This window comes from Drosophila navojoa, chromosome X (genome assembly GCF_054131105.1).
Source record: "Drosophila navojoa isolate 15081-1374.11 chromosome X, UAZ_NAV_1.0, whole genome shotgun sequence".
Lineage (NCBI taxonomy): Eukaryota > Metazoa > Arthropoda > Insecta > Diptera > Drosophilidae > Drosophila > Drosophila navojoa.
Window position 1 is genome coordinate 25,226,555 of NC_142895.1, and position 25,316 is coordinate 25,251,870.

The following is a 25,316-nucleotide window of genomic DNA, read 5'->3' on the forward strand; positions in this document are numbered from 1 at the left end:
TGTTCGTGTCGTGTGCGTGAGCTAAAATGAGTTGTTCATTGAACTAGTAGGCTTTGCTTATTCCGTAAAGTTGTCGACAGGCAAAGATATATGAAAGCATTTCATTTCACGTAAAACTTTCAAGTCGGTAGACACAGAACAAAAGTTTTCTAATTGAAATTAAAACGCATACAATAAACAAATCCATCGAACATCTTTTTTGCTCACGATTTCATTTACAATCATCAAATTGGCAGCATGGCAAGGTACTTGGTATTTTGATTACGAATGGTTCAAATCTGGTATTTCTTGGATTTTGAACATTCACAGAGAATGTCTAAAGTGATTAACTCAATTTACAAAGTTTGGTGACTGCACTGTTGTTGGACGCAATCGATAGATCGATACAGTTGTATCATCCCTAACTCCGATTGCAAAACCGACAACTCGCAACTCGCTTGTTAAATTTTCGCATTGAAAAAAGTGCTTTAATTAGTAAAAGTGTTTTGAAAATTGTGCGAAAATTAAGGTAAGTGCCTACGCAAAACAAATGAAGCGATAAGCAAAATGCAGTTTAATGGCCAGCATTTCCAAGTCAAGTGCAAAAATCATCTAATACGGTGTGTGACCGTGTGCGTGTGTGTCTGTGTCGTGCCGCTTATACCAAGCGCGCTGTTGCTTAAGACCCAGTTGGAACATGCTCAACGCGTTTATAATCAATTTCGTGAATAGCGGTTAACAATTTTTTCTGCAAATTTAACAAACTATATTTCCCACCATATAAGAAAAAGAAAAAAATGTACAACAAAATTAATGTGTTATCAACAAGAATGCATACTCTTAACGTCAAATCAGTGAGTGCTTAATTTCCACACGGGCATACGAATTTCACTGCTCGTTCGGTGTCTCTTTTTTTTCTGAATTTCTTTGCTGCTGCTGCGCTACTGCTGCTTCATGTGTATGTGCTTCTTCTTCATGCTCGGCACATTTTGTATGAGCGCTTGTCAAAATACGCGTACAAATTTCCGTTCAATCGTGTGTGCGTTGAAAATAACAAGCGAACAAGAAATATATATATGTATATAAATACAGTGGCAATAGTTGGTTCAATGCATTACGGGCCCTAGTAGTAAACTGTAACTGTAACAATTCATATACATATATATTTTCTCTCAAATAATCATAATAATCTTTAAATCGAGACGCGCTCGAAAAACTCGTGGACAAATTCGATTCGTTTATGTGCGTGTGTGTATATACATATATATTTATATATATGTAATATTATAAATATTATATATTTATGTCTTTATATATGTGTGTTGGTGTTACATACATAGGTTTCTTGACGTTGGCTGCCCCCTCTTCATTTCGATTACTTCCCCACACCCACATTTTTAGAACTAGGGGAACGACAACTTCTATGGTTATTTTCAACAACAAATAATTCCGTCAAATTTCGCAAAATAATTCCTTTAATGTAGGTGGCACAGTGGCGGTGGGAAAGGCGGCGATACGCCTCCGCATCCCCACCCAAAATGAAGGTCCTTGGCATGTGATTGAAATATTTATGAAACTTCTCTTCTTTCTCTCCTTCTCTCGATATCTTCTCCACAGCAAAATGAGCAGCTCCGAGGAAGTCTCCTGGGTTACCTGGTTCTGTGGACTTCGCGGCAATGAGTTCTTCTGCGAGGTAAGTTATAATATAAACACACTCACGCGCATGTATATCTGTGTATATAAATGGAAACTATTAATCTGGTAATCCCCAAACATTTCCTTGTTCCATGCGGTTACCTAAGAGGGCGCACGCACTCAGCCACAGCCATAGGCGGAGATATCGCGAAGCGCCAAGCATACATTGTATATGCAGTGACTGTTTACAGTGGAGGCACGCTAAAGTGCATTAATTGAAAACAATTTCTATTATGGAAAATATCACACATACCAGACTTTAGAAATCTAATTGCTTTGCACCGCTCTCCGTTGTTCGCCAACAAAGTACAGTCTTCATCAATATTCTCTAGTATACTAGTACATGACTGTAATTCAATCAGAGTGCATTATGGCGACGATATTCTGAAGTAGTGTTAATAATACGTAGCTATAATGAGCAACGTTTATATAGTCTTAACTGGAAGTGAATCGAACAACAAGAACCATGTCTTGCTTAAACAGCGATCGACCAGAAAAGCTAGACAAATTTATTACATATTATTTGACTCTGATTATAATTAATTATATGTTTATACATTGCAGGTCGATGAGGATTATATACAGGACAAGTTCAATTTAACTGGTTTAAATGAGCAGGTGCCCAACTATCGTCAGGCCTTGGACATGATTTTGGATCTGGAACCGGGTAAGAGCGCTAAGCTTTAGTTAGCTTTTCTGCTATATATATGTGATCAAATATTCATCTAAATTTTGTAGAGGATGAACTTGAAGATAATCCATTGCAATCGGATATGACCGAACAAGCAGCTGAAATGTTATATGGGCTCATACACGCTAGATATATATTAACAAATCGTGGCATCGCTCAAATGATTGAGAAATATCAAACTGGCGATTTTGGACATTGCCCACGTGTCTATTGTGAGAGTCAGCCCATGCTACCTTTGGGTGCGTGTATTCAGTTGGATATTATGCACAGTTATCTCTATGTTTGTATACTAATATGTGTATATATTTTTTACTCCTCTTTGCATCGTGTTCAGGACTGTCGGATATACCCGGCGAGGCAATGGTGAAAACCTATTGTCCCAAGTGCATTGATGTTTATACACCGAAATCGTCGCGTCATCATCACACTGATGGCGCCTATTTCGGCACTGGTTTTCCACACATGCTCTTCATGGTGCATCCCGAGTATCGCCCAAAGCGTCCTACTAATCAATTTGTTCCACGGTAAGCATCCGCAACTCTTTCCATTTCATTAGAAAAGCAGAATATTTAAGTCTTGCATTTGCTAATATGTATATTAAAGAATCAGCCTATAATATACTAATTGTTCAGCAGAATTTAGTCATAGAAGTATGTTCTACTATATTCGATTCGAGTAGTACTTTTCCTTGAATACTTAAAAGCTATTGTTAAAATACTACTCTTTATTAGAGAGATGGGCTTCAATACTCTTTTGCTCCTTATCCGACTTAAATTTTAACTTAACTGAGATTATAATGAAGTTCTTTAAGAGAGATACAGATAGAAATAGATTTGATCATTTCAGCCTTAAGCCTTGAACGTTTTACTGGCTGATCTCGAGTTATATTGTAATTGCGACGAATATTCTTAAATCTACGAAATATGCTAATTGATTTCTCTTTCTCTTTCTATTCCATGTGCCAATGATCGATGCTCACCTGCCGCCAATATATATATACATCTATAAACTACAAACAGTCTGTACGGCTTTAAAATTCACAGCTTAGCTTATCAAATTCAGCTGCAGGCAGCAGCCAATTTCAAAATGCCACTACGAGCGGTAAATTTAAAATGAAATTTTTTATTAACAATTTTTTTTTATTGACTAAAAACAAAAACAAACAAAAAAATTACATTAAATTCACTTGAAGACATGCAATAACATACAAAAAAGAATCCTTCAACTAAGCATATATATACATATATATATATATATCTATATATCTATATATTTTTTTTATTTGTTTCTCTCCCCACACATACAACCACCAACCACCAACACAAAATACCTAATGGTCATCTATCTGAACGACAACCAATTCTAACTTGAATCTGAACCGTATTCAATGTCTATGTATATACATATGTATATATATGTATACATATTTATATATGTATGTATGTATATATATATATTTATATGCATTCGCAAATGTGTGTGTTTGCGTGTGTGTATGTATGCATATATGTGCCTATGTGTTTGTGTGCGTGTGATTGACTCTGTGTCTGTGTTATGCTTTGCTAATATCTATGATCTGATCTATCGCTGCGTGCTAACTGCTTTTCGATATAAAATATAAAAAATCAATAACTGTTTTCAAAATATCAATATCGATATCAATATCCATTGTCTTATTTCCTTTCCCATACAAAAACATTTTGTATAGAAAAACTAATAAATAAAAAAATAAAAAACACACACACATGCATACCACACACACACACACACACACAACAAATCCAAAACATTGCGTATATATACATGATCGATTATAAAGAAACGGGAGACATAGTTTCAACTGAAGAGAACCGACAGCTACAGACCCTAACAACTGCGAAGGTTTTGAGCGCCAGAAGTAAAAAATCATTTATACAAAATAAAAGTAAAAAACAAAAAAAAAATGCGTTTATATTTAAAACAAAAAAAAAAAAAACAAAAAATAATAATAATAATAATGATAATAACTACAAAAAAATAATATAATTAAAACTAAACTCGTAGTGAAGTGAAAAAGTAGTAGAAAATGTATTTAAAGATAAACAATTTCAATGAAAAGGAACAGAAATTATAAGAACAATATGACAAAAAAAAAACACGAAAGCTATATGAACAGAAAGGAATTCTTAAAGGAACACCCACACCATCACCTACACACGCACAGTACCCATATGGCCATATAATAATTGATCGATATTGATATCGATATCGAACATGTCGCATTCATACAAAAGCTCATGAGAACGAACATAACGAATTTTTGTCGTTGACACAATCAAAAATGTTCATATATGTATCTATATACATATGTGTGTGTATATGCATACATGTATGTATATATATATATATATTATTTATCTTAGCATTTAGTAATAGATGTAAAAAAACAGAAATGCAACGACAAAAGCCAGCAAAACTAACATCAGCACACACACATTACCTAGAGGGATTTTTATCATAAAATTTTTTAGCGCTTGTGTTTTGCTGTTCGTATGCTTCTCTTTGTTTTGCACACACACACACATACATACACACACAAGCAGATTCATACATGTACTTTAAACACACGTCTTCACAAACACAAGTACACTTGTTTTTAACCTAGTATGTATTAGTAAATAATTATGTTACAAACAAAAAAAAAAACGAACAAAAACAGATACATATGTATGTACATGCATAAATAACTTGTCTTTAGTGTTTAGCATTTTTATAATACCATATACATATATACCTATATATATATGTTTCATACACACACATGTACTTTGCATTTGTTTTACTTCTCTTTGTTTGTTTTTTTTTTTTTTCCTTCAAATATGTATTTACATCTGCTTTTACAACGCACGTAATTTATATTGTACAACAGGACACAATAGGTGGCAACACTAGACCAAAACAACACAGTTAGAAAATAGAACGAAAAAAAAAGAATTCAATTATCAATATGAGCGAACAAATGATAAATAAAGACACTGTGAAAGTGAGAGAGTGGGAGAGAGCGAGAGAGTAACATTTTGTTAGCCCATATATGTATACAACGATTCAAGCAACCAAGTACTTCCAAACAAAAAAATCAACAGCCACAATACTGCTACAATTATACATACTCAAATATTTAGTAACATAATTATGTAAAAGCAACGTTTTATAATTTATATAATAATGTATTAATCACAAAAACGCTGATCCACAGAAACCCGAACCAGTAACAGATTCCAACTTAGAAAGCAATAAACTTTGAATACAACAATCAATCTTATGAAAAGCAAAACGAAAAGATAAAAAATACATTAAATGAATCACGCAAAAAATATATATTATACAAATGCAAATAAAACTTATGCAATCCAATTTGAGGACACAGAAGAAGCAAAACAGAAATCATGCACACCCAGACACTGAACACATACAAACAAACAAACACACACAAATATACAAAAGCCAAGCAAGAAGCGAAGGAGCCGAAAGGTGTTTCAATGTTAAGGCATGGGCAGAGGAAGCGAGAGCAGCAACAGCAATTCCAAACATATGTAAACTGATCAAGACAGAGCAAGACGCAAGATACAGAGGTGAAGCAGCAAAGCAGTGGGAGTGAGGGAATTACCAGCACACCACCCACACAAACATAAAGAGACAAAAGGATTGAGCTCTAATAAAACGGAGTGGACACATAAAGAGGAAGAGCGAAGAACACAATATGCAAATGTATGCACACGTAGGCATACACACACACACACACACACACACACACACACACACACACACACACACACACACACACACACCACACACACACACCACACACACACACACACACACACACACACACACAGATACATATGTACATACAGACGCGCCTCTGCCCCGAATAAAATCATTTGCAAAAGCAATAGCAGCAATAACAGCGCACAAATTGTTTATATTGATTTTCGCCTATAAAAAATAAATAAAAATACAAAAAAAAAAGGAAACATATAGTATAGTTACAGATTATATACAATATATACATATATTTATATATATAAAAAAAATTAAAATGGTCACATCTTTAGCTTAAGCCAGCAGTCAGTAGAAAGTGAAAACGAAAGGAAGATAATTAAAGTTCGGCTAGCTGACTAGAATACCCTTGCAGAATGTTATTTTAATGTGTGTCGATTGTAGACAAGCTGTTTAAGCAAGAAATTTATTTAGCAAAAGTAGTCACATGATTTATATATATATATGTATGCCGCGACTTGAAGGATACCCTAGGTTCTGCAAGTGTATTCAGTTGTGTGTGCGTGTATTTGATTTTTTTTTTTTTTTTTTTTTTTTTTTGCATTTATGATTAGTTTCTAAGAGTTTATAAGCTGAATGGTTTTTGTTTGTTATTCGATTAGATGCAAAAATTCTATGAAACCCTATTTTGCAATATAAAAATATATCTATATATACATATATATATATTTTTCCAATGAAATACATATGTGGCAAATTGTTTATTATTCATACTTTCTTTTGTCAGTTTTTAAAGAGATTTACTTACATGCCCAAGTAAGAAGAAACAAAGTGAAAAAAAAAAATAATAATAATAATGAAGTTGAGAAGACATTTTTAAGTAAATTAGCAATAAAATATATATACATATATATATGTTGTATATGTAGAAATTGATACAAAGGCCAAGTGCGTAAAGAACGTTAAAATGTTGAGTGCATACCATAAAAAAAAAAATTGTTTACAATTAATTTAAATACATACAAAAACGAAAAAAAAAAAAATAATGAAATGAACAAGAGGAGTATAATAACAATAACTAAAATAAAACAAAACTGATATTTAATACAATTCTCGCAGTCTATCATTTTTATAATCGAAATACCCTGTAATATGTTAATGTACAGACTAGGCCACACACAACCAACGATCATCGATCACCGATCATAGCTTACTCTTTGTTTGCCAAATGCGTATACATATACCATGTATATAGAAATACTACATATTGTATGTTATGTAATCTTTACTCTCATTCGCATTGTGTTTCATGTGATTGGATGTGCGCGCTGTTTTGACTACATAAATGTTCAGTGTTTAATGGGCTTATATTGCTATTAAACTTCTTTTTTGTTTATTTCTTATCAATTATCTCTCTCCTCTCTGGCTATGCTATACATCTTATATGTATAAATATATATACATATATATACCGTAACTAAATCTAGGACTACATTGCGCTCTGTCAGGAGATCTTGAGTCGCCCCGATCCCGAGGCCGAGGCAGAGGCTGAGTAGTTTGCCAATTATTGCTGTTGTGCTCTTATCACTCATATTGCTAGCAAAATGACGATCTGCTACTACTAATGCCATTTCACATTAATCATCAGGCTAAGCAAGTGCCAATAACGGACAAAAGCTAGCTGCTATTACATGCGCTTGTCTCACAGATTGGTTTAACTTACATTTTGTTTGCTTTCTCTACATACATATACATATACGCGCACACATATACTTTGCAACTGTTTTGTTCTTTCATTGAAAGCTCTTTAAATATTTTGTTTGCGAATGTAAAAGATAATCTTGATAAACAAAACTAAAAAAAAAAAAAAAAAAAAAAACGAAGAAAATTTAATAAAATCAAGCACAAATCGCCTTTTTTATTGTAAGTTACACAATGCGTTGACATTACTTACATTAAATACAAATGTGTATGTATGTAAATGCACACATCACTTAACACAAGCACGCACTCACTCACCCACACTCTCACACGCACACATTCACCCGAGTCATACGTACTTACGCACACACGCTCCTTATGAACTGCACTGCACACACACACACAGAATGAGTGAAACATTTTACACGGGCAGCCAAATGCATTTCTTTCTGTAGTACAGTTTGAGTTGAATACGTAAGGTCGACGACCATATGTACACACACACAGTCACACCTACACAATAAAGTTATGCCGTTCCTTAAGATCCTCATGATTTCATTGCGAATTGGCATTAAAACGAAATCAGAAAAAAAGAAAAGACAAAATCAAAAAGACTGCAAAAGGCCCATATTGTATGAAAGACAAATACAACAAATTACGTTCTCATGCACATACATACATAATACATATGTACATACATAATGTACGATATTTATTTTACTCCCAATTCACAATTTCGATATAGTAATATATAGATATGTATATACATATGTACATACATACATAGTCTTCTTATTTCTTCTGCTTTCTTGATTACTTTCGTTTTACGTTTTATTTTTCTCTCTTTCATTGTGTCTTTCTTTGTATCTTTGTTCTTGTTGCGCGCAAATTGGTGACAAAACTCTGGCAACTCTTCGCATATACCGATTTGAACTCGGAACTTCGAACTTTACCCAATGGGGGCCGCGCGCGCGTATTGCACTCGCTTGCTCTCTCTCACTCGTATTGAAATTGGCGGCAGCAGCAGCGCGGTCAGCCGCCAAAGGACGAAGAGCCTGAAAACAATGCCATCGATACGATTCCAAAGCGCATCTAAAAGTGCAGCACTGCAGCGGCCGTTACAAAAAAAAAAATCCTACACAAACACATACACAGCTACAGATACACTAATACACACACATATACATATATATAGACACAAGCAGAAACAACAGCCATAACAACGCCGTTGAGGAATGTCATCCCCGCCCCGCCCCCCCTAAAAAAGGACCAACTATACAATCCGAGGCTTGTGCGAAAAACTGAAGTTTCGACGTCAAAAAAGCAGCTACAACACACACACACTCGCACCAGAGACTGGGACACACACAACAAACACACACTGACAAACGACTTAAAGAAGCAAATGAAAACTCAGCTTTGGCAGCCCTGGGAGGTGCACGCATCGGGCGCATACGATTCAATTTTATTCTTTGCATTTTATTTACTAAGTGAGCGGCTAAATTCTAGCATAGATTTAAATATTTAGTCAAGTGCCCAATTGATCCCATCTACCTACCACCTGTACACACATACACACACACAAGCAGTCCCCTATTAGCAGAGCGAAATGACAGATTAATTAGCAATTGAGACGTTAGGCCCGTTTACTCATGTTTGTGTCGTTAAGTTAACAGTTTGATGCGCTTGTTAAATGATCTTCGCGTTAAATGTGAATGACAGGAGAGTTGCCAGCTTGCTATGCGATGCGCGACAAATTGATGTGATTGATCGATAAATCTATTAAGCATTTCAATAATTTATCGAGTGGCCTTGCCGCGAGGTGCTGCCAGCCCGGCAACGTGGCGTTGCCACCAAACTTTTTCATTTAATTTCAAAACTTGTTAGCTTGAGCAGAATCATTAGAAAATGTGCCTAAAAGGGAACCGCAGAGCCAGAACCGTTACAGTAACAACCCAACAGCAGCAACAACAACAACTAAGTGAGCCGAACTGTCGAAAAGTCGAAGTCGTTTCGCATTTCGATATCTGAGAGTGCATACGTATATAAGTATATAGAGAAATACATATGTACACAATAAAAACAAAAATATAAATATACCGTTAGCTTATTTATATACAATTTAAAGAATTAAAACAAAACAAATATTTTATGTATTTTTTTAATGTATTTAAGATAATTAAGATTACTCGTAATGCAGTAACTGAAAACTGAATCGTACTAAATATATGTACATGTATACAAACAAACAAACACACATATATATACACACATATATATGCGAATCGGTAAAAGTGCAATGCGAAGTGCTCCAAAAAAGTAAATAAATAAATGAAAACTATAAGAAAGTAAAGCCTGAACAAACTGAAATCTGAATGCGCAAGGAATATGAAATACGCAAACAAAAACAAGAGCAGAAAATAAAATAATATTAAAAACAAAACAGACCAAACGACAATTATTGAGATAACATTGAGAAATTTTCCGCATTTTACAGATAAGATAGAAAACGGTTTGTATGAAACGATCTCTTTGCTGGGCTGTCTACTGTGGACTAAGTGGAAATGAAAAAGTTTGTATATAGTTTTTGTCTTTATTTTTATTTTTAAATAAATTATAAGGTTCTTCTTAAAATCGAAGAATCCATTATTATTATTAATTTTGTTTTTTGTTTTCTGGTATTTATTTTTGCTCTGCCTGAATTTCAATGAATCATTTTTATCCTCTTTATATTCTTCTAATTGCCCCGCAGCACTCTCGCTCTCTGTCCCACTCTTCATCTCTCCATCTGCCTCTAGCTCTACTCACGCACTCTTATACATATAACATTTTATCTCATACTTGTATTAATTTTTTTTATTGTTTTTTCTTCTTTTTTTTTTTTTTAGTTCTTAATAAGATTATAACTCGTAAGCTAACCTATTGATTTGTGATTCCTCATTATCAAAAAATATACAGTTATATATATGTGTGTGTGTTTGTATTTTTTTTCTTTTCACTGTTTACTATCGGTTATTGGCCTTATTCATGGGCTTTGGAGGAGGAACACACAACACGCTGTCTTCTTTTTCTAAATGAACTCAGTTTCTCGTTTCTTTTCCCTTTCTCTACGTCTCTCACTCGCTCTCCTGCTAAAGTGCTTTGCCAGGGCCGAAAGGAATACTTTAAGATCACAATAAAAATTTAAGAAAAAAAAAAAAAAAAACTACAAAAAATTTGGGCTGCTAAGAATTTAGCGTGAGGTTTAAGAAATTGCGAGTAAAAACTAGTTTCATATTTTTCTTCTCCATTTTCGTCTTCTATTCCATTTGTTGCTTTGGGGTTTGCACTCGTGTTGTTATTGTTGTTGCGGTTGCTGTGTTGTTGCTTGCGATTAAGTTTTCGTTTTAATTGTTTAATCAGTCTGATTTACTTCTACTGCCAAAACTATTTATATATTATCCATTCCGGACAAGTTGCTCGACTCGAGGACGCCTTACAGCTCATCCTTGAGATCGTCGCCAGAGTCGCCCTCTGGTGGGGGAGCACCGCCTGTGCCCTGGTAGAGCTTGGCAATCACCGGCTGCACGATGGCCTCCAGATCCTTCTTCTGCTTCTTGTACTCCTCGGGATCGGCATCTGGGTTCTGTTCGAGCCACTTGATCGACTCATCGATGGCCGACTCCAGCTTGGTCTTCTCGTCCTCGCTGAGCTTGGCGCCCAATTTCTCCTTGTCGCCGATTTGGTTCTTCAGGCTGTACGCATACGATTCCAGCTCGTTGCGCGACTCGACACGCTCCTTCAGCTTCTTGTCCTCATCGGCGAATTTCTCGGCATCGTGGATCATGCGATCGATGTCCTCGGGCGTCAGGCGGTTCTGGTCGTTGGTGATCACGATCTTCTCCTTGTTGCCAGTGCCCTTGTCCTCAGCGCTCACCTGCAGAATACCGTTGGCGTCGATCTCGAAGGAAACCTCGATCTGGGGAATGCCACGTGGTGCTGGGGGAATGCCAGTCAGATCGAATTTGCCCAGCAAATGGTTGTCCTTGGTCATGGGACGCTCGCCCTCGTACACCTGGATGGTAACGGTGTGCTGGTTGTCGGAGGCCGTGGAGAACACTTGCGACTTCTTGGTGGGGATGACTGTGTTGCGAGGGATCAGCTTGGTCATCACGCCGCCAACGGTCTCAATACCCATGGTCAATGGATTGACATCGAGCAAGACGATGGCATCGGTGTCCTGTTCGCCGGAGAGAACGCCAGCCTGAACGGCGGCACCGTAGGCAACGGCTTCATCGGGGTTGATGCCACGGGATGGTTCCTTGCCGCCAAAGAAGTCCTTAACGAGCTGCTGGACCTTGGGGATGCGAGTAGAGCCGCCAACAAGCACAATCTCGTGCACGTCCTTCTTGTTCATGTCCGCATCCTCCAACACCTTCTGCACGGGCTTCAGTGTCGAACGGAAGAGATCCAGATTCAGCTCCTCGAACTTGGCACGGGTCAGCGTCTCGGAGAAGTCATCACCCTCGAAGAAGGATTCAATTTCAATGCGGACTTGGTGGGAGCCGGAGAGAGCACGCTTAGCCTTCTCGACCTCACGACGCAGCTTCTGGACGGCACGATTGTCCTTGCGGATGTCCTTGCCCTTCTTCTTCTTGTACAGCTTGATGAAGTGATCCATGACGCGCTGATCGAAGTCCTCGCCGCCCAAGTGAGTGTCGCCGTTGGTGGCCACCACCTCGAAGACGCCGTTGTCAATGGTCAGCAGGGAGACATCGAAGGTGCCGCCGCCCAGATCGAAGACCAGCACGTTCTTCTCGCCCTCCTTCTTGTCCAGGCCGTAGGCAATAGCAGCTGCGGTCGGCTCGTTGATGATACGCATCACCTGCAGGCCGGCAATGACGCCAGCATCCTTTGTCGCCTGGCGCTGGGCATCGTTGAAGTAGGCGGGTACAGTGACGACAGCGTGGGTGACTTTCTTGCCCAGGTAGGCTTCGGCTGTCTCCTTCATTTTTCCAAGAACCATGGCAGAGATTTCCTCGGGAGCAAAGACCTTGGCGCCCTGGGATGTGTCAACGCTAATGTGTGGCTTGGAGTTCTTCTCGACCACCTTGAATGGGAAGAATTTGATATCGTGCTGCACATTTGTGTCCGACCATTCGCGACCGATCAAACGCTTCGCATCGAAGACGGTGTTCTCTGGATTTGTGGTCAACTGATTCTTAGCGGCATCACCGATCAGACGCTCGCCATCAGCTGTGAAGGCGACGTAGGAAGGCGTGATGCGATTGCCCTGATCGTTGGCAATAATCTCAACGCGTCCATTTTTGTAAACGCCAACGCTGCAAACGAAAAAAAGCTTCATTAACATCGAGTCCATTCGAAGTATTGTAAGGTTATATGGAAGAATTAGATTTGCATAGCCCAATTAGAATACGATATGCGATTCCAACAGGATCTGAACTGCTGGAATCCAATTGGATTGCACCTTCTTGAAAACAAGTCAATTTTATTCCAGTTGATTTGCAATTCCAATAGTATTTTAATTCTTTTGTATCATTGAAATCCAATAAAACATATTCTCTTTCAGTCTGGCAACGCCCGAAGCGAGATGCCGCAAAACTTACCATGAGTATGTGGTTCCCAGATCAATGCCAATAACGGTGCCTAGCTCCTTGTCCTTCTCCTTCTTTTCCTCGCCGAGCGAGAGGCCAACAAAGGCCACAACGGCCAGTAATATGCACAACTTCATTGTGGCAGTTGTCTTCTAGTGTTTTATTAAATATTATTAACTAGCGTTGATGTTGTCTTTGACACCAAACAAAAATAACTGCAACGAGATTGAGAGAAAAAAAATTATGATTAATTAAGGGAACACAAAAGCTTAGCTTAAGATATTTTTTTGTACACGTCAACACAAGCGTCAAGCGGGAGAGTCAAGTGAAAGAGAGCGCATAGGCAGAACAAAAGAAACGCTGACGTTGGCAACAGGTACTACCGTTATGTGTGCTACTTTTTGACAGTCATTGAAGTGACAGCCCAAAAGAATTTATGGCAGCAGCCCTAAAATATTTTATATATGCTTCAAATGCAGGCAAATCAACGCGCACTTAAAACTACCTGAAGATAGCAGCTGTGAACACAATACGTCTGGCTCGCCAGATAACCGTTTAACAACTGCTTAATGCTCCCCGGCGCGGCTACGCTCTGTGCTGCTCAACTCAGCTCGGTGCGGCTCACTGACATTGACCGACGCCGCGCCTCTGCCAACGTCGCTGTAGAATTTTTGTATACGTGGTAACATTTTTCTGGTTCTTTCTGCTGCCGCCATAAGCTCAAACCCACACTCTCTCTTTCTCTCTCTCTCTCTCGCTATCTATCTAACATTCGCTCTTTTGGTAAGCTCAAAATCATTTGCCGGCTACATTCATATGCCTGTGCACGAGCTAAACAAAAAAATAAAACTGGTTTTGCTTTTGCTGAACTCTATTATTTTTACAAAAAACTTCTTATTCTGTCATCTTCCTCGCGTTCTGCATACGCAATAAGTGGCCCAATAAAGAAACAAGAAAGCCCAATTGCAATAGTATGGCAGACCAAACAATTTACGCATACACAGGCACACTCACACGCCTCGTCCGGTGAAAGTTGGGACGAACGTCGGCGTCTTCTGTCGGCAGCAAACGCCATCAATTTGCACAGCTGTGTTAGTTTGGTTCGCTTTACTCACGTTTTTATGTGATTGCCCGAAAAGACTACGTATAAACTAAGTCAGTAATCGCTCTTTATGTTTTCTGACGACGTGTACTTTTGTCAGCTATGGAATTGAATAACGTATGTAGCTTGGGATCTTTGTTTTTTTGAAATGACGTGTACAAAGCCGATTGAATGAGTGCCAGAGCTGCCAGAGTGTAGAGACGTCTGGCAGCAGCAGCAGCCACCGCAGTCAGCGCAGGCGTATATCTATGTATACTGTGCTATACTGTCTGTTTGTGCCTGTGTGTGTGTTAGTGTGCTTGTATTTAAATTGAGTTATTATTTTGATATTGCAATTATTTGTTATCGCATTGATTTAAATCAAGTGCTGCCATGTCAGCAACGGAAGCAGCGGTCAGATAATAATGCAGCACGGTGGCAACGCAAGAAGTTCACAGCTGTGTGGCCAAGTTCTAGAAATTGAAAATATTCCTCATATGCGCATGTATGTATTTATATACATTCGTATATTACATACATATGCATACTGCAATACACATATTGCAGCCGGCCGGTTCGAATGTGAATGAACTTTATTACCAATTGGCTAATGAATGAGATGCTATGCTAATTTCTGCTACGGTCCATAAGCATATGTATGTTAATTATGCACGCTTTGACATCGGCCAGTGCTTTGCGATACACGTCATGCGAGGGGAGCCAAGAGGCCTGGGAGTTGGCTTCACTCATTGTGAAGTCGTTAAACACTCAGACACACAAATTATTTATAATAAATGTTGTCTGGCACGCATGCCGTTGCACCCACTACATGTGCTTCATCTGTACACTCAAATTTTATTCCTTAAAATCAGACAATTCTGGAGCCACATTGCCAACATGGCGACTGCGGCAACAACCCTACGCATGGGGATTAGCTTTTCCTATATCAATGCCTTTCAATTTCATTTTTATTATTTTTACTGAGTCCGGTGGGAAAAATCTTGATGGCTTGAATTCAACTGAATGCTTAATGAGATTTTATTTAATTTACCACTTGAAGCTTGAGTTATTAAAAGCTTACTTTTTTCTTTCTTAACTTTTCTCTCTTGACGTTTGAAACAGAACTGAAAGAATATTGCTGAATGCTTTCGACCGGCGCTTTCTATTCGGTCGCACACGCACACACACAAACATACGACGGTGTACAGAGACACGTCAGTGTTAACTTTGCTGCAGAGTTGCAAAGTTCTAGGCACTCGAAATGTTATCGATTGTTAGTTTTCAAACTGATTTTTAAATACTTACTTTTTCTAACTTAAACTAATTTTGAGCACTTCATAAAAAAAAATTAACTTATTTAAATATAAGTATTTTGTCACTTTGATGCTTTGTCTTTCTTTTTGGCTTCGATTATTAATTACTTTTGTACACGGTTTCACAGTCACAGAATTTGTTTATATATAAGAATATTTAAAAAAAAAAGTATATTCCTTTTATTGTTGCTTGTACGTAGTGTATTTTGTATTCCAACGGAATTTCGCTTTTCTATATACCGACTTGTTACTTCTTTGCTGTCTGTTTGGAAACTGTTGGTTGCTCTCTGAAACGCCGGGCTATTTATTTGTCCGCTTTGTTTACGCTCTGACGTGTCGACCACGTCAGCGTCTGGTGCAATTCTGATTGGTGTTTCGTTAGACTGACCGCAATCTCTGATTGGCCCACGCTGAAAAGAGAGAATGTGTTGTCAAAAGCTCTACTCTGCTTTGCTTGGCTTTCTTTTTGTTTGTTGTGCTTGCAAATACATTTTCGTCATTATCAAGGCTGATGACGCCGACTGAGAGAGCGCGCACTCTCATTCACTCTCTGTTTCTCTAGCTGCATTTTAAAATTCATGTTGCTCTGGTGAAAATACAGTTTTTTTTTTCTTTTTTTGGCAAACAGTGACGTGTACCTGGCGCAATGGTTTGAATCGCAGGTCTTTCCAGCATATGCTCGCATGCATTCTGAATGAAACACTATAAAGTACCGTCAATCGAGATGAATCTCGAAATTTCATGACGGCAGATAAGGAAAAGAAACGCCCACATTTTGTTTGATTTAGTTTTATGATTTTTAATGACACACAATCGATATCAATATCTTTTTTTCCATTTTGTTTTTGTTTTTTTTTTTTTGTTTTTTTTTTTTATAATTTTTTGTTCATAACAATAATAGCATTTAATAATCGTCCAACATACAATTGAGTTTTACTAAAAGTTGACTTCAACTTTTCGTGCTATTTGTCAATTGAAGTGAATATTAACAATTTGTTTACACTGACTATATGGGACGAAGGGTGGAGGGGCCTGGGGGAGGTAAAAGTTCGCTAAGCTTCTGAGATTGGGTTTATCATCTGGCCGAATCTAAGCCAGACTCAATGGACTATTTAGCTTGCGATATCTTTATACATACATACATACATACATACATACACATATATATACATATAAAGGCAACTAGGCAAAATTGTGACATTATTTATAGTTTGCATTAAAAAATGAGTTAAAAAACAATCTTATATGGCATAGGGGTATTATTAATAAATTTTCAAAAATAATTAAAAGTAAAAAACAAATTAGCGCATATCGCTATATAAATATTTAAATTACAATTGTTGCTGTTTCTCTTCTTCTCTCTTCATTTTCATTTCTTCTTCTTCCTCTTCTTTTTATACATATATTATTATTATTATTATTATTATTTTTTTTTTTTGTAAAAGCTAAGTTTTGGTCAAAAAACTGAGCTAATCTCATTCAAAAAGTTGAGTTAAATTAAAGGGAGAGAGAGAGAGAGACAAAAAACAAATCATGAAAAGCACATCGAAAAAACAGTTAGACGAGTACAGTTAGTGATAAAAGTTAACAACTAACCGTTTTACAGTTTTAAATTTTGGGCTTAAGTTCAGTGCATAAAAATTATGTTTTGTTTTGTTTTTTATCTTGTTTCAAGCTTTAAATTTTTAATTCGAGTTTCGTTTTTACTTTTCCTTTTAGTTGCTTGTGGTAAATTGTTTAAATTTAAGATTTGGTGTTTTTTTCTTTAAATGTTTTGAAACACTTTAAGTTGCCATAAAATTGTTGCAGTTGTTCTTGTTGTTGTTGTGGTAGTTATTGGTCCGAAATAATTGGTAAATAACTAGATTCTCATTGACTGGCTTTGCATTTGTAAATAGTTGTAGTAAATATATATATATATATAGTTTATAAGATATACAGGCTAGTTAACAATATCAACAAATGGGCGTGCCTACGCCTGCATTCTTAGTTTAGCGTTCTTTGTGTTTGTGTGAGTGTGTTAAATGTGTCTGTGTGTGTGTGTATATGCGTGTTTGTGTATATATGTGTTCGTGTATGTGTCTGTGTGTGCGTGCTTGCATTAAACTTCCACTATCTCTATCTCTCTCGCTCTCCATTCATCTCCCTCCCACTCTCGCATCACTCTCCACTTTACGCCCTCTTCACTCGTGCCGCACTCCGCATATGGACAGGAACGTACTGAAATTGTGTAGGCTGCACGCCGGCAGTACCGTATACACTATCGCAGCCATTTCTTGGCATTTGTGGCGGAAGTCGTGCAACGCCTGCAACAGCAGATCCGTGGGCGGGGCAGCGTTCACCTGATAGAAGAGCTTCAGGTGTATCGCTGGCAATGTGGACACCGCTGCCGTTGCTGCCTGCTGTTGGTCTCCAGCGCCGCCGGGCTGCTGTGGCAGTGACATTGGCTCGGTGGGCGTGGCAGTGTTAGGCGCCGTTTGCTCCTCAGCTTCACGCTGCAATGGCTGCTGTTGCTGTTGCTGCTGCTGTTGTCGCTTGGCCAACGGATAGTCCTTCAGCAGCCGATTCACAATATAGGTGAGTATCTCGTCCAGATTCTCAGCACTGAGGCTCTGGGCCAGCCGGCAATGATTGCCCAGCACGTCATCGCTCAGCTGCGTCAACTGCGTGGTGGATGAGGCCAAGCCAGTTGCCACATAGCAAACAATGGCCGCACAATTGTTCTCGTAGTTCCAGCGACGACGTATCGAGATGGTGTAATCGCTAACCGAACAGCCAGTCTCCTCGTCTGAAAGAGTAAATCGAAGACAATTGAATAGGAATTTTGTATTTTGCAAACAACAATTGAGGCTTGAAATCTTACAATCTTGAAGTGTGTTTCCTGCAACTTGAAATCAGCTCTCTGAACCATGCTTATAATATACAATATGCATATCACTCATCTATATATAATAAAAGCTTAATGAACTGTACGCTATGACCATGTGATAAGATAGGTGTATGTATATATACGCAAATCAGTTATCAATGCTATGAAAACTTCTAGTTCATTAAGATTAGGTTCAAGCATAAATCAAGTTGCCTCAAACGTCGTTTTTTATAAGATCTATTATCATTAATTTAAAAGAAATTTCTAGCTCTGCAATAATATGTAAAAGTCTAAATCAATCTATCTGCCTTCTTGCTTACTCATGAAGTAATTTGTATATAAATATAAAATATACACAATATATAATATAAGCAACTATAACGCATTGCAATTGAAGACATAAATAATAGCCGTATATATTCTATGGACATATTTAACATATTGTATTAATGCTCATGGTATTGCTATAATTAGATTGGTTTATATATTCACTTATAATATGCATAATGAATTATCATTATGCTCAGGCCTAATACAAATTGCAATGCCCATGATATGGCTATGAGATTCCACTATCATATAAATAAACTAAATTTCTGACTATGTTCTAGCTTAATACAAGCCTATGACATTTTCCAGGCAACAATGATATTCTACAATATAAGTAATCTATTGTAATATGCATTATATTTCTAGTTCAGACTCTGCTCAATACATATGGGAATGTCTATGATATGGCGTTAACAAAATTTGTTTACATATACACGCATATAATACGTATAATCTATCATTATAAATAATCTACATTTCTAACTGGGACTAAATTTCTATGTTCTAGCTTAATAGATATTGCAATGCCTTTGACATAACTCTAAGATTGGTTTCTATATAAATAAAAATGATCTATTAACATATATATAATTTATATTTCTGATTCGTACCATGCTCAAGCTCAATATATATTACAATACCCATGATGTGTCTGTGACAAGATTGATTTCTATGCACATATATAACTACATATATATACAATCTATTATAATACAGAAACTACATTTCCAGTTCAAGGTCAATATAAATTTCAATACCAATGGCTCAGAGCGTGTTTATGACACTTACAGTCGAAACGATCATTGTGGGTGTGCGCCCACACCTGCCACTCGACGAGGGCCTCGCGAGGCAGCGCCGGCAGCACAATATAATCCATGATGGCATTCGTGGTGCGTCGCTCCCACTGGCGTCGCGCCTCGCCAATGAAGGCGGGATGGGTGACAAAGCAAATGCCATGGACGACATCGCGCAGCTGGCCCTGGGCATTCATTGCCTTGGCGATTCGACTGATGTGACGCAATGCGAGTTTGCATTGGGGCCGAATGCCGCCCTCAATGATTGTCATGCTGCCCGGGACGAGGGCAATTTGACCCGAGATGTAGGTGATGTCGCCAATCTGCAAAAGCGAACCGAAATTAGTTTCACACCCAATTCGTCTCTCTCACTCTATCTCTCTCTCTCTCTCTCTCTCTCTATCTATCTGTCTGTCGCTTTGTGTCACTCACTCGTGTCGACTGACTGTAGGGTCCAATGTTGGCTGGCGCCCAATGGGATATGCCCTGGACATGCATCGTATTGCGGCGGCCATTGAGCAGCAGCTGCGTCTCCTCGCTATCGTCGCCACTGTGGTTGACAGGCGCTCGGTGCGCAATGGCCTCCATGACCACATGGCAATCATCCGGCAGCGGGCACTCGACACAGACTCGCGTCGGTGGATTGTGAAAGCCAAACGATTGCAAATAGATGCTATTGAGAGCGGGATACTCGGCTATGGATCTCACGTAGAGCGTGGTGAAGCACAGGTCCTGCAGCTCGTAGCCATTGCTGGTGCACAGATCGCGCAGCGTAGTCAACGCCTGTTGCATGCCCAGCTCCATGCTGGCGGCGCAGCCTAGGAGAGACAACGAGAGGGAGAGAGACAAGCGAACATGAGTAACACTGCCATCTGGATATTGCGTATCGATAATGGGTTAGTGTCTGTAAGTGCTGCTGGTTACCCTGTATGCCCGCCAGCCACATCCAGCCCTTGGCATTGATGGCCGCCCTGGCCTGGTTGGCCAGTGGACGAAATTCCCGTTCGTATTTCATGGGACTGGGCGGCTGGGTGAGACCCGTTGGCATCGTCGTCGTCGCCGCATTATTGTTGCACTGCGTGGTGCTCAGCCCAAGCGAGGAGATGGCCAGCGACAGCGAGCCGCACACGGCGGCCGTGCTGCTACCCAATGGATGAGAGCTGCCAAAGCCGCAGCAGCTGTTCGCCTGCAATGCGCCGCCCGCCGCGCCCAATGCCAGTGCGGATGCGGAGGTCGACTGATTCGCATTCGCATTCGCATTCCCGAGCAGCAGCAGCGAAGCGCTGCCCGTTATGCAGCTGGCCGTCGGTATGGGCTCGTCGACGCTGGCGCTCTTCGTTACAATGGGTATCGGCGAGGACGATGATGTGGCCAAGTGCCGGCCGAACGAATTGCTGCGCGATATCAGCTCGTTCTGGCTGAGCGATTCGCGCAGACGCGTCTCCTTCTCAATCAGCTCCAGTTCCGTTTCACTGAAGTCCGGATCGCTCAGATCGCTGTACGTGGACTCATTGAGATCGGTTATATAGTCTAGGGACTTCTTCACAAAGACCACATCGCCGCCGGCATTTGGCTCCTTCGGCTGCAGCGATAGCTTCGTGAAGTTTATGTAGCCAACGGGACAGATGGGATCCGCGCTGCTAATTATCGTCTGTATATCCTCGACCACGATGCGCTGCTTGAACAGCGGACAGTCCAGCGTGAACGTCTCATATTCCCCACCCTCGCCGCACACATTCAATCCGTACTTGTCGCGCATCTTCAGCAGATGCGTTTGCATCTCGCGCAACGATTTGCCCAAATGACGATCCGGCACCAGGCCCAATGCGGCCACCTAAATAAAATAAAAATAAAAAAGAAATGTAGAGGTAGGTGTGTGGTGAATTATTATCATTCGGTTTACCTTGATGATAATGGCGTGCACCTGACAGTCAATCATCTCCTGCAGCAGTTCAGTCTGATCTCTCCTCCACAAATAGGCCAGGGATATCAGGTTCAGCCGGCTGCAGACGTTCTCCACGCGCACCCGCTGATAATCCGACAGTATGGCACCAACAGCAACCGCCTCCACGTTTAGTTCGTGCTGTCAAATAGAACGCAACACGAAATGTCTTTAAATAAAACTAATCTCTAAATAAATGAATATGTTTGTATATACATGTATAAATAGTTTTTATAGATGATGCTATCATAATGTAATGCATGTAATAGTACAAATGAATCCATTTCTTTTCTTTTCTTATTTCAAATACAAATTATCCTATACATGTATAGATATTATGTAATTTTATAGATTTAGCTCTTATCTAATCTAGTTTATATTTGTTATATAATCCAACAGAATATCGTATACTAAATTTCATTGTAGCACTTTAAATAGTTTTCAATTTGTGATTACATAAACTAGGGAAAATATGTTTTTGAATACCCATTCACGAAAGTAAAACGAGTATATGGGTTTTGTGAAATGTTCGTCTTGCTTGTCCAGACTTCAAAGTTGATATACATACGTATATGTACTGTATACTCTCCCTAGTATCAAGATATTACCGATCCATCTACTGCAGACGTGGCAAATCGGAAAGTGCAGTTTCTGGTATCTCAGAAACCATATTAGCTGAAGTGCTAAAGTTTTTGGAAGCACAAAAATATTTAGTGGATCTATCTACGTTCATTAGGACGTGGTAAATCGGTAAACACTGTATTTTTGATAGTTTTAGAGATAGAAACACAAATGACTTAATCATTGTTTACATCCTCTATAAGTTTGGGCTGTGAATAGGTATTTTGCAGTCGGTCATGGCCGATTGTTCATTCTTGTTTTTAATACAATTCCGAATGTAGATTGTGTCTAGATTGTGTCTAGGCTTTCTCTGTCTTTTTCTACCTAACAAAGAATTCCACTCTATCCCATTCCATTCTACTCTACAATCTATAGTCGAATATTTTATTTGCTCATATGCTTCAATTCAATTTATCTTGATATATTATTATTATTAATGTCCCACACCGAATTTGAGGCCAATATATCAAACAGACTCTGAGTTATGACCCTAAACCAATCGAGTGGAAACAATTCAAAGTGCAACACTCTTTGAGCAGAGTCAACTTAGGCCTGCTTTTACTTACTACAAATATTTGGGGCCATGAATCAAATATGTAGTTAGTCGATTTATGACCTACTTAGTTATGGCATCATTTGGCGTTGGCGCATCTTTAAAGTTCAAGAACTTTGTCATCAAACGAGTGCTCTAATCAATTTACATATATACAATATTTATATATATATACTTCTAGCCCTACATAGTTCACGTGCTTGTCGGCATTTTTGATAAGATTAAACGATTTGCCCACTGTGTAACTAATTTCCGCAATTATAATTTATATTCGAGTTGTTTGATGGGGCGTAAACTTGTTCAAGGACATTTTTACAGACAATCAACAAAGGTTTGCATGGGCCACACAGACAAGCTGCACCGGCCAATACCCTGTAATAAGCTATACTATACTATATGTATATCTTTCTATAGAATCTTTAGCTGGTATGGAAATGTGGAATTTTTGGAATTCCTTTTGAAATATTCTTTGATTTCTTTAAGAGAAATTACGGAATATTGTTATCTTACATAATCATTCTCCTATATAGTATATTAGCTGAGCCTAGTAGCTCCTTATGCCAATACGTCCTCTGGCACACTGCACTACAGGGTATAAAGGTGAGCGTCATCATTAGCGTCATTCGTCAGCTATTTGCATCGATAATCGCTTATCTCTAACCTCAATCTTTCCACAAATATACACAGTTATATATCTATATAAATAATATATTGATCTTCCTTGTGGCTTGGCCTCACCTTGCACGTTTCCAGCAAACTGTAGAGATCCTCGACTTCATCATCATCGGTGGGCACATATTGTTTGCCGGTCTGTAAGCTCTTGCCCTTGGTCTCGCGCCTATACAGAGGCAGACCCATGGCACTGGCGAGTATCTCAATGCCCATGTGTCCAACTGTTTGATACATAAAGCTGTCCAGCTCATCTAGAGTGGCCAGAAATGGAATTAACTATAAGCAAGATATATACTTGAAGGGGATTCTCCATTTACCTCTATCCTTGGGATGCAAATTGGCAAGTGCGACTATTTCGTGACCCTCGGCGACGCACTGCATCATGTTGTAGCAGCTATCCTTGCCGCCACTCACCATTGCAACCACGCGCATCTTGATGACCTATCTCTGTGTGTATGTGTGCGAGTGTGTGGGTGGGTGTGTATGTGTGCGTGTGTGTGTGTCGTGTTTGGTTATTTGGTTTGTGCTGCTCGGTTTAACTGGAGTGTGCGCTCATTTGGTCTGTTTGTTGACTAGACTTGTTTACAAGAAAGAACGTGGCGTCTTCTATTAACACAGAGCGGCTGTTATTGATGTTGTTGTTGGTGTTGTCAACTAAAAAGAAGCAAAGCATAAGTAGAGTTCATTAGTGTATGCGCTTGTTGCTGCCGTTGCTGCCGTTGCTGCCCTGCTAAAAGCTCTCTCAGGTGGCTGCGGAATCTAATTAAGTCGCAGCATAATCAAATGCCAGAGTGCTGCCATTTAATGTGCTTTGGCAGCAACTGCAACCAACAATTGAGCAGCTGGCAGTGCTACCATTGCACAGTGGTCACGACGGACGATGGACGATGGACTGGTCTGCTGACGACCAGGATGCTCTATTACTTTCTTTATAATTGGCAAAAGTCGGCCAAGCTAAATGATTGCGCGAAGGTCACACTCTCACACAGGCAGGCACATGTGTATATTAGCATGCATAGTGAAACACATATGTAAGAAATATATATATAAATATATATATACACATATATATAACTATATATATATATATAGATGTATATTTGCACGTAGCACGCACACTTGTCACACACTGTTGATGTACTACTGCCGCAGCCTGTCTCGGCGCTGACATAAATATACAATTTTCTATGCCAATTGTCGTTTACATGTAAAAGAATTTTGATATTGTTTAATATTTACCCGACCCGTGTCTGGCCGTGCGCGACTTTATGGAATTCGCACACTTGTGTATTATGTTATGCGATAGAGATGTGCGATAGTTTTGCGCAAATAGCGTGTCGCAGTGCTAAGTCAAGAACACTTGAAAATAACGAATTTTCATAACGTACATTCATTTTTATAAACTACTAAGCGCGAAAGTTATCTTTACTCATTAATTAAATGAGTATTACAAACATTTTCAATTATTAATAATACTCTAGTATTAGAGTGCCCTATCCGCGTTGGGTGTGTGAAAAACAGTGCTTTGACTTGTCTGTATGTTCAACTGAAAGTATTGTTGATGTTGACCACATATAATTTACTGACTTGGATTCTGCCTTCACTTAAAAATATCGTAACTGCCGATACTTGTAATTTAAGGTTAACAGTGGCCCCAATCACAGTATTGCACATCTCTAATGCTATCCAGCTATTACGCAAAAATGCTCACTAATTTGTAAG

The 25,316-nt window shown here is 38.8% G+C and overlaps 3 protein-coding genes across 15 annotated transcripts; 1 reads left to right on the forward strand and 2 right to left on the reverse strand.

Moving 5' to 3' along the window:
• Nucleotides 1–90: 90 nt before the first annotated feature.
• On the forward strand, nucleotides 91–11,030 carry CkIIbeta (casein kinase II subunit beta). 13 transcript variants are annotated; one of them, XM_089263969.1, is made up of 8 exons: nucleotides 369–508; nucleotides 1,320–1,459; nucleotides 1,597–1,672; nucleotides 2,239–2,341; nucleotides 2,413–2,604; nucleotides 2,700–2,889; nucleotides 3,385–3,466; nucleotides 8,850–11,030. In XM_089263969.1, exons 3-8 carry the CDS (start codon nucleotides 1,601–1,603, stop codon nucleotides 8,919–8,921), a joined length of 711 nt encoding a protein of 236 aa, XP_089120095.1. In that variant the 5' UTR covers nucleotides 369–508; nucleotides 1,320–1,459; nucleotides 1,597–1,600; the 3' UTR covers nucleotides 8,922–11,030. The 13 variants fall into 13 exon arrangements, with proteins under 13 accessions (XP_089120092.1, XP_089120094.1, XP_017964595.2 ...); XM_018109108.3 differs by lacking the exon at nucleotides 369–508 and adding an exon at nucleotides 980–1,231; XM_089263970.1 differs by lacking the exon at nucleotides 369–508 and adding an exon at nucleotides 981–1,121.
• Nucleotides 11,031–11,300: 270 nt separating this feature from the next.
• On the reverse strand, nucleotides 11,301–13,556 carry Hsc70-3 (heat shock protein 70 cognate 3). The gene is made up of 2 exons (XM_018109103.3): nucleotides 13,432–13,556; nucleotides 11,301–13,146 (listed from the first exon to the last, which is right to left on the reverse strand). Exons 1-2 carry the CDS (start codon nucleotides 13,554–13,556, stop codon nucleotides 11,301–11,303), a joined length of 1,971 nt encoding a protein of 656 aa, XP_017964592.1.
• Nucleotides 13,557–13,592: 36 nt separating this feature from the next.
• LOC108656815 (uncharacterized) lies at nucleotides 13,593–25,010 on the reverse strand. The gene is made up of 10 exons (XM_018109098.3): nucleotides 24,834–25,010; nucleotides 23,912–24,248; nucleotides 23,661–23,845; nucleotides 21,710–21,889; nucleotides 20,731–21,640; nucleotides 20,239–20,624; nucleotides 19,802–20,129; nucleotides 16,527–18,601; nucleotides 15,806–16,223; nucleotides 13,593–13,634 (listed from the first exon to the last, which is right to left on the reverse strand). Exons 2-8 carry the CDS (start codon nucleotides 24,024–24,026, stop codon nucleotides 17,997–17,999), a joined length of 2,709 nt encoding a protein of 902 aa, XP_017964587.1. The 5' UTR covers nucleotides 24,027–24,248; nucleotides 24,834–25,010; the 3' UTR covers nucleotides 13,593–13,634; nucleotides 15,806–16,223; nucleotides 16,527–17,996.
• Nucleotides 25,011–25,316: the final 306 nt, after the last annotated feature.

Bases quoted from the DNA above. Each gene is read 5' to 3' on its own strand.
- Hsc70-3 (XM_018109103.3), bottom strand. From the start codon at position 13,556: ATGAAGTTGTGCATATTACTGGCCGTTGTGGCCTTTGTTGGCCTCTCG. The intron at 13,147-13,431 runs GTAAGTTTTGCG...TTTCGTTTGCAG, and splicing joins CTGGGAACCACATACTCATG to CGTTGGCGTTTACAAAAATG.
- LOC108656815 (XM_018109098.3), bottom strand. From the start codon at position 24,026: ATGCGCGTGGTTGCAATGGTGAGTGGCGGCAAGGATAGCTGCTACAAC. The intron at 21,641-21,709 runs GTAAACCGAATG...TATTTTATTTAG, and splicing joins TGCACGCCATTATCATCAAG to GTGGCCGCATTGGGCCTGGT. The intron at 20,130-20,238 runs GTGAGTGACACA...TCGCTTTTGCAG, and splicing joins CCTACAGTCAGTCGACACGA to ATTGGCGACATCACCTACAT.
- CkIIbeta (XM_089263966.1), top strand. The intron at 2,605-2,699 runs GTGCGTGTATTC...CATCGTGTTCAG, and splicing joins TCAGCCCATGCTACCTTTGG to GACTGTCGGATATACCCGGC. The intron at 3,467-8,849 runs GTAAATTTAAAA...TGGCGGCAGCAG, and splicing joins TCAAAATGCCACTACGAGCG to CAGCGCGGTCAGCCGCCAAA.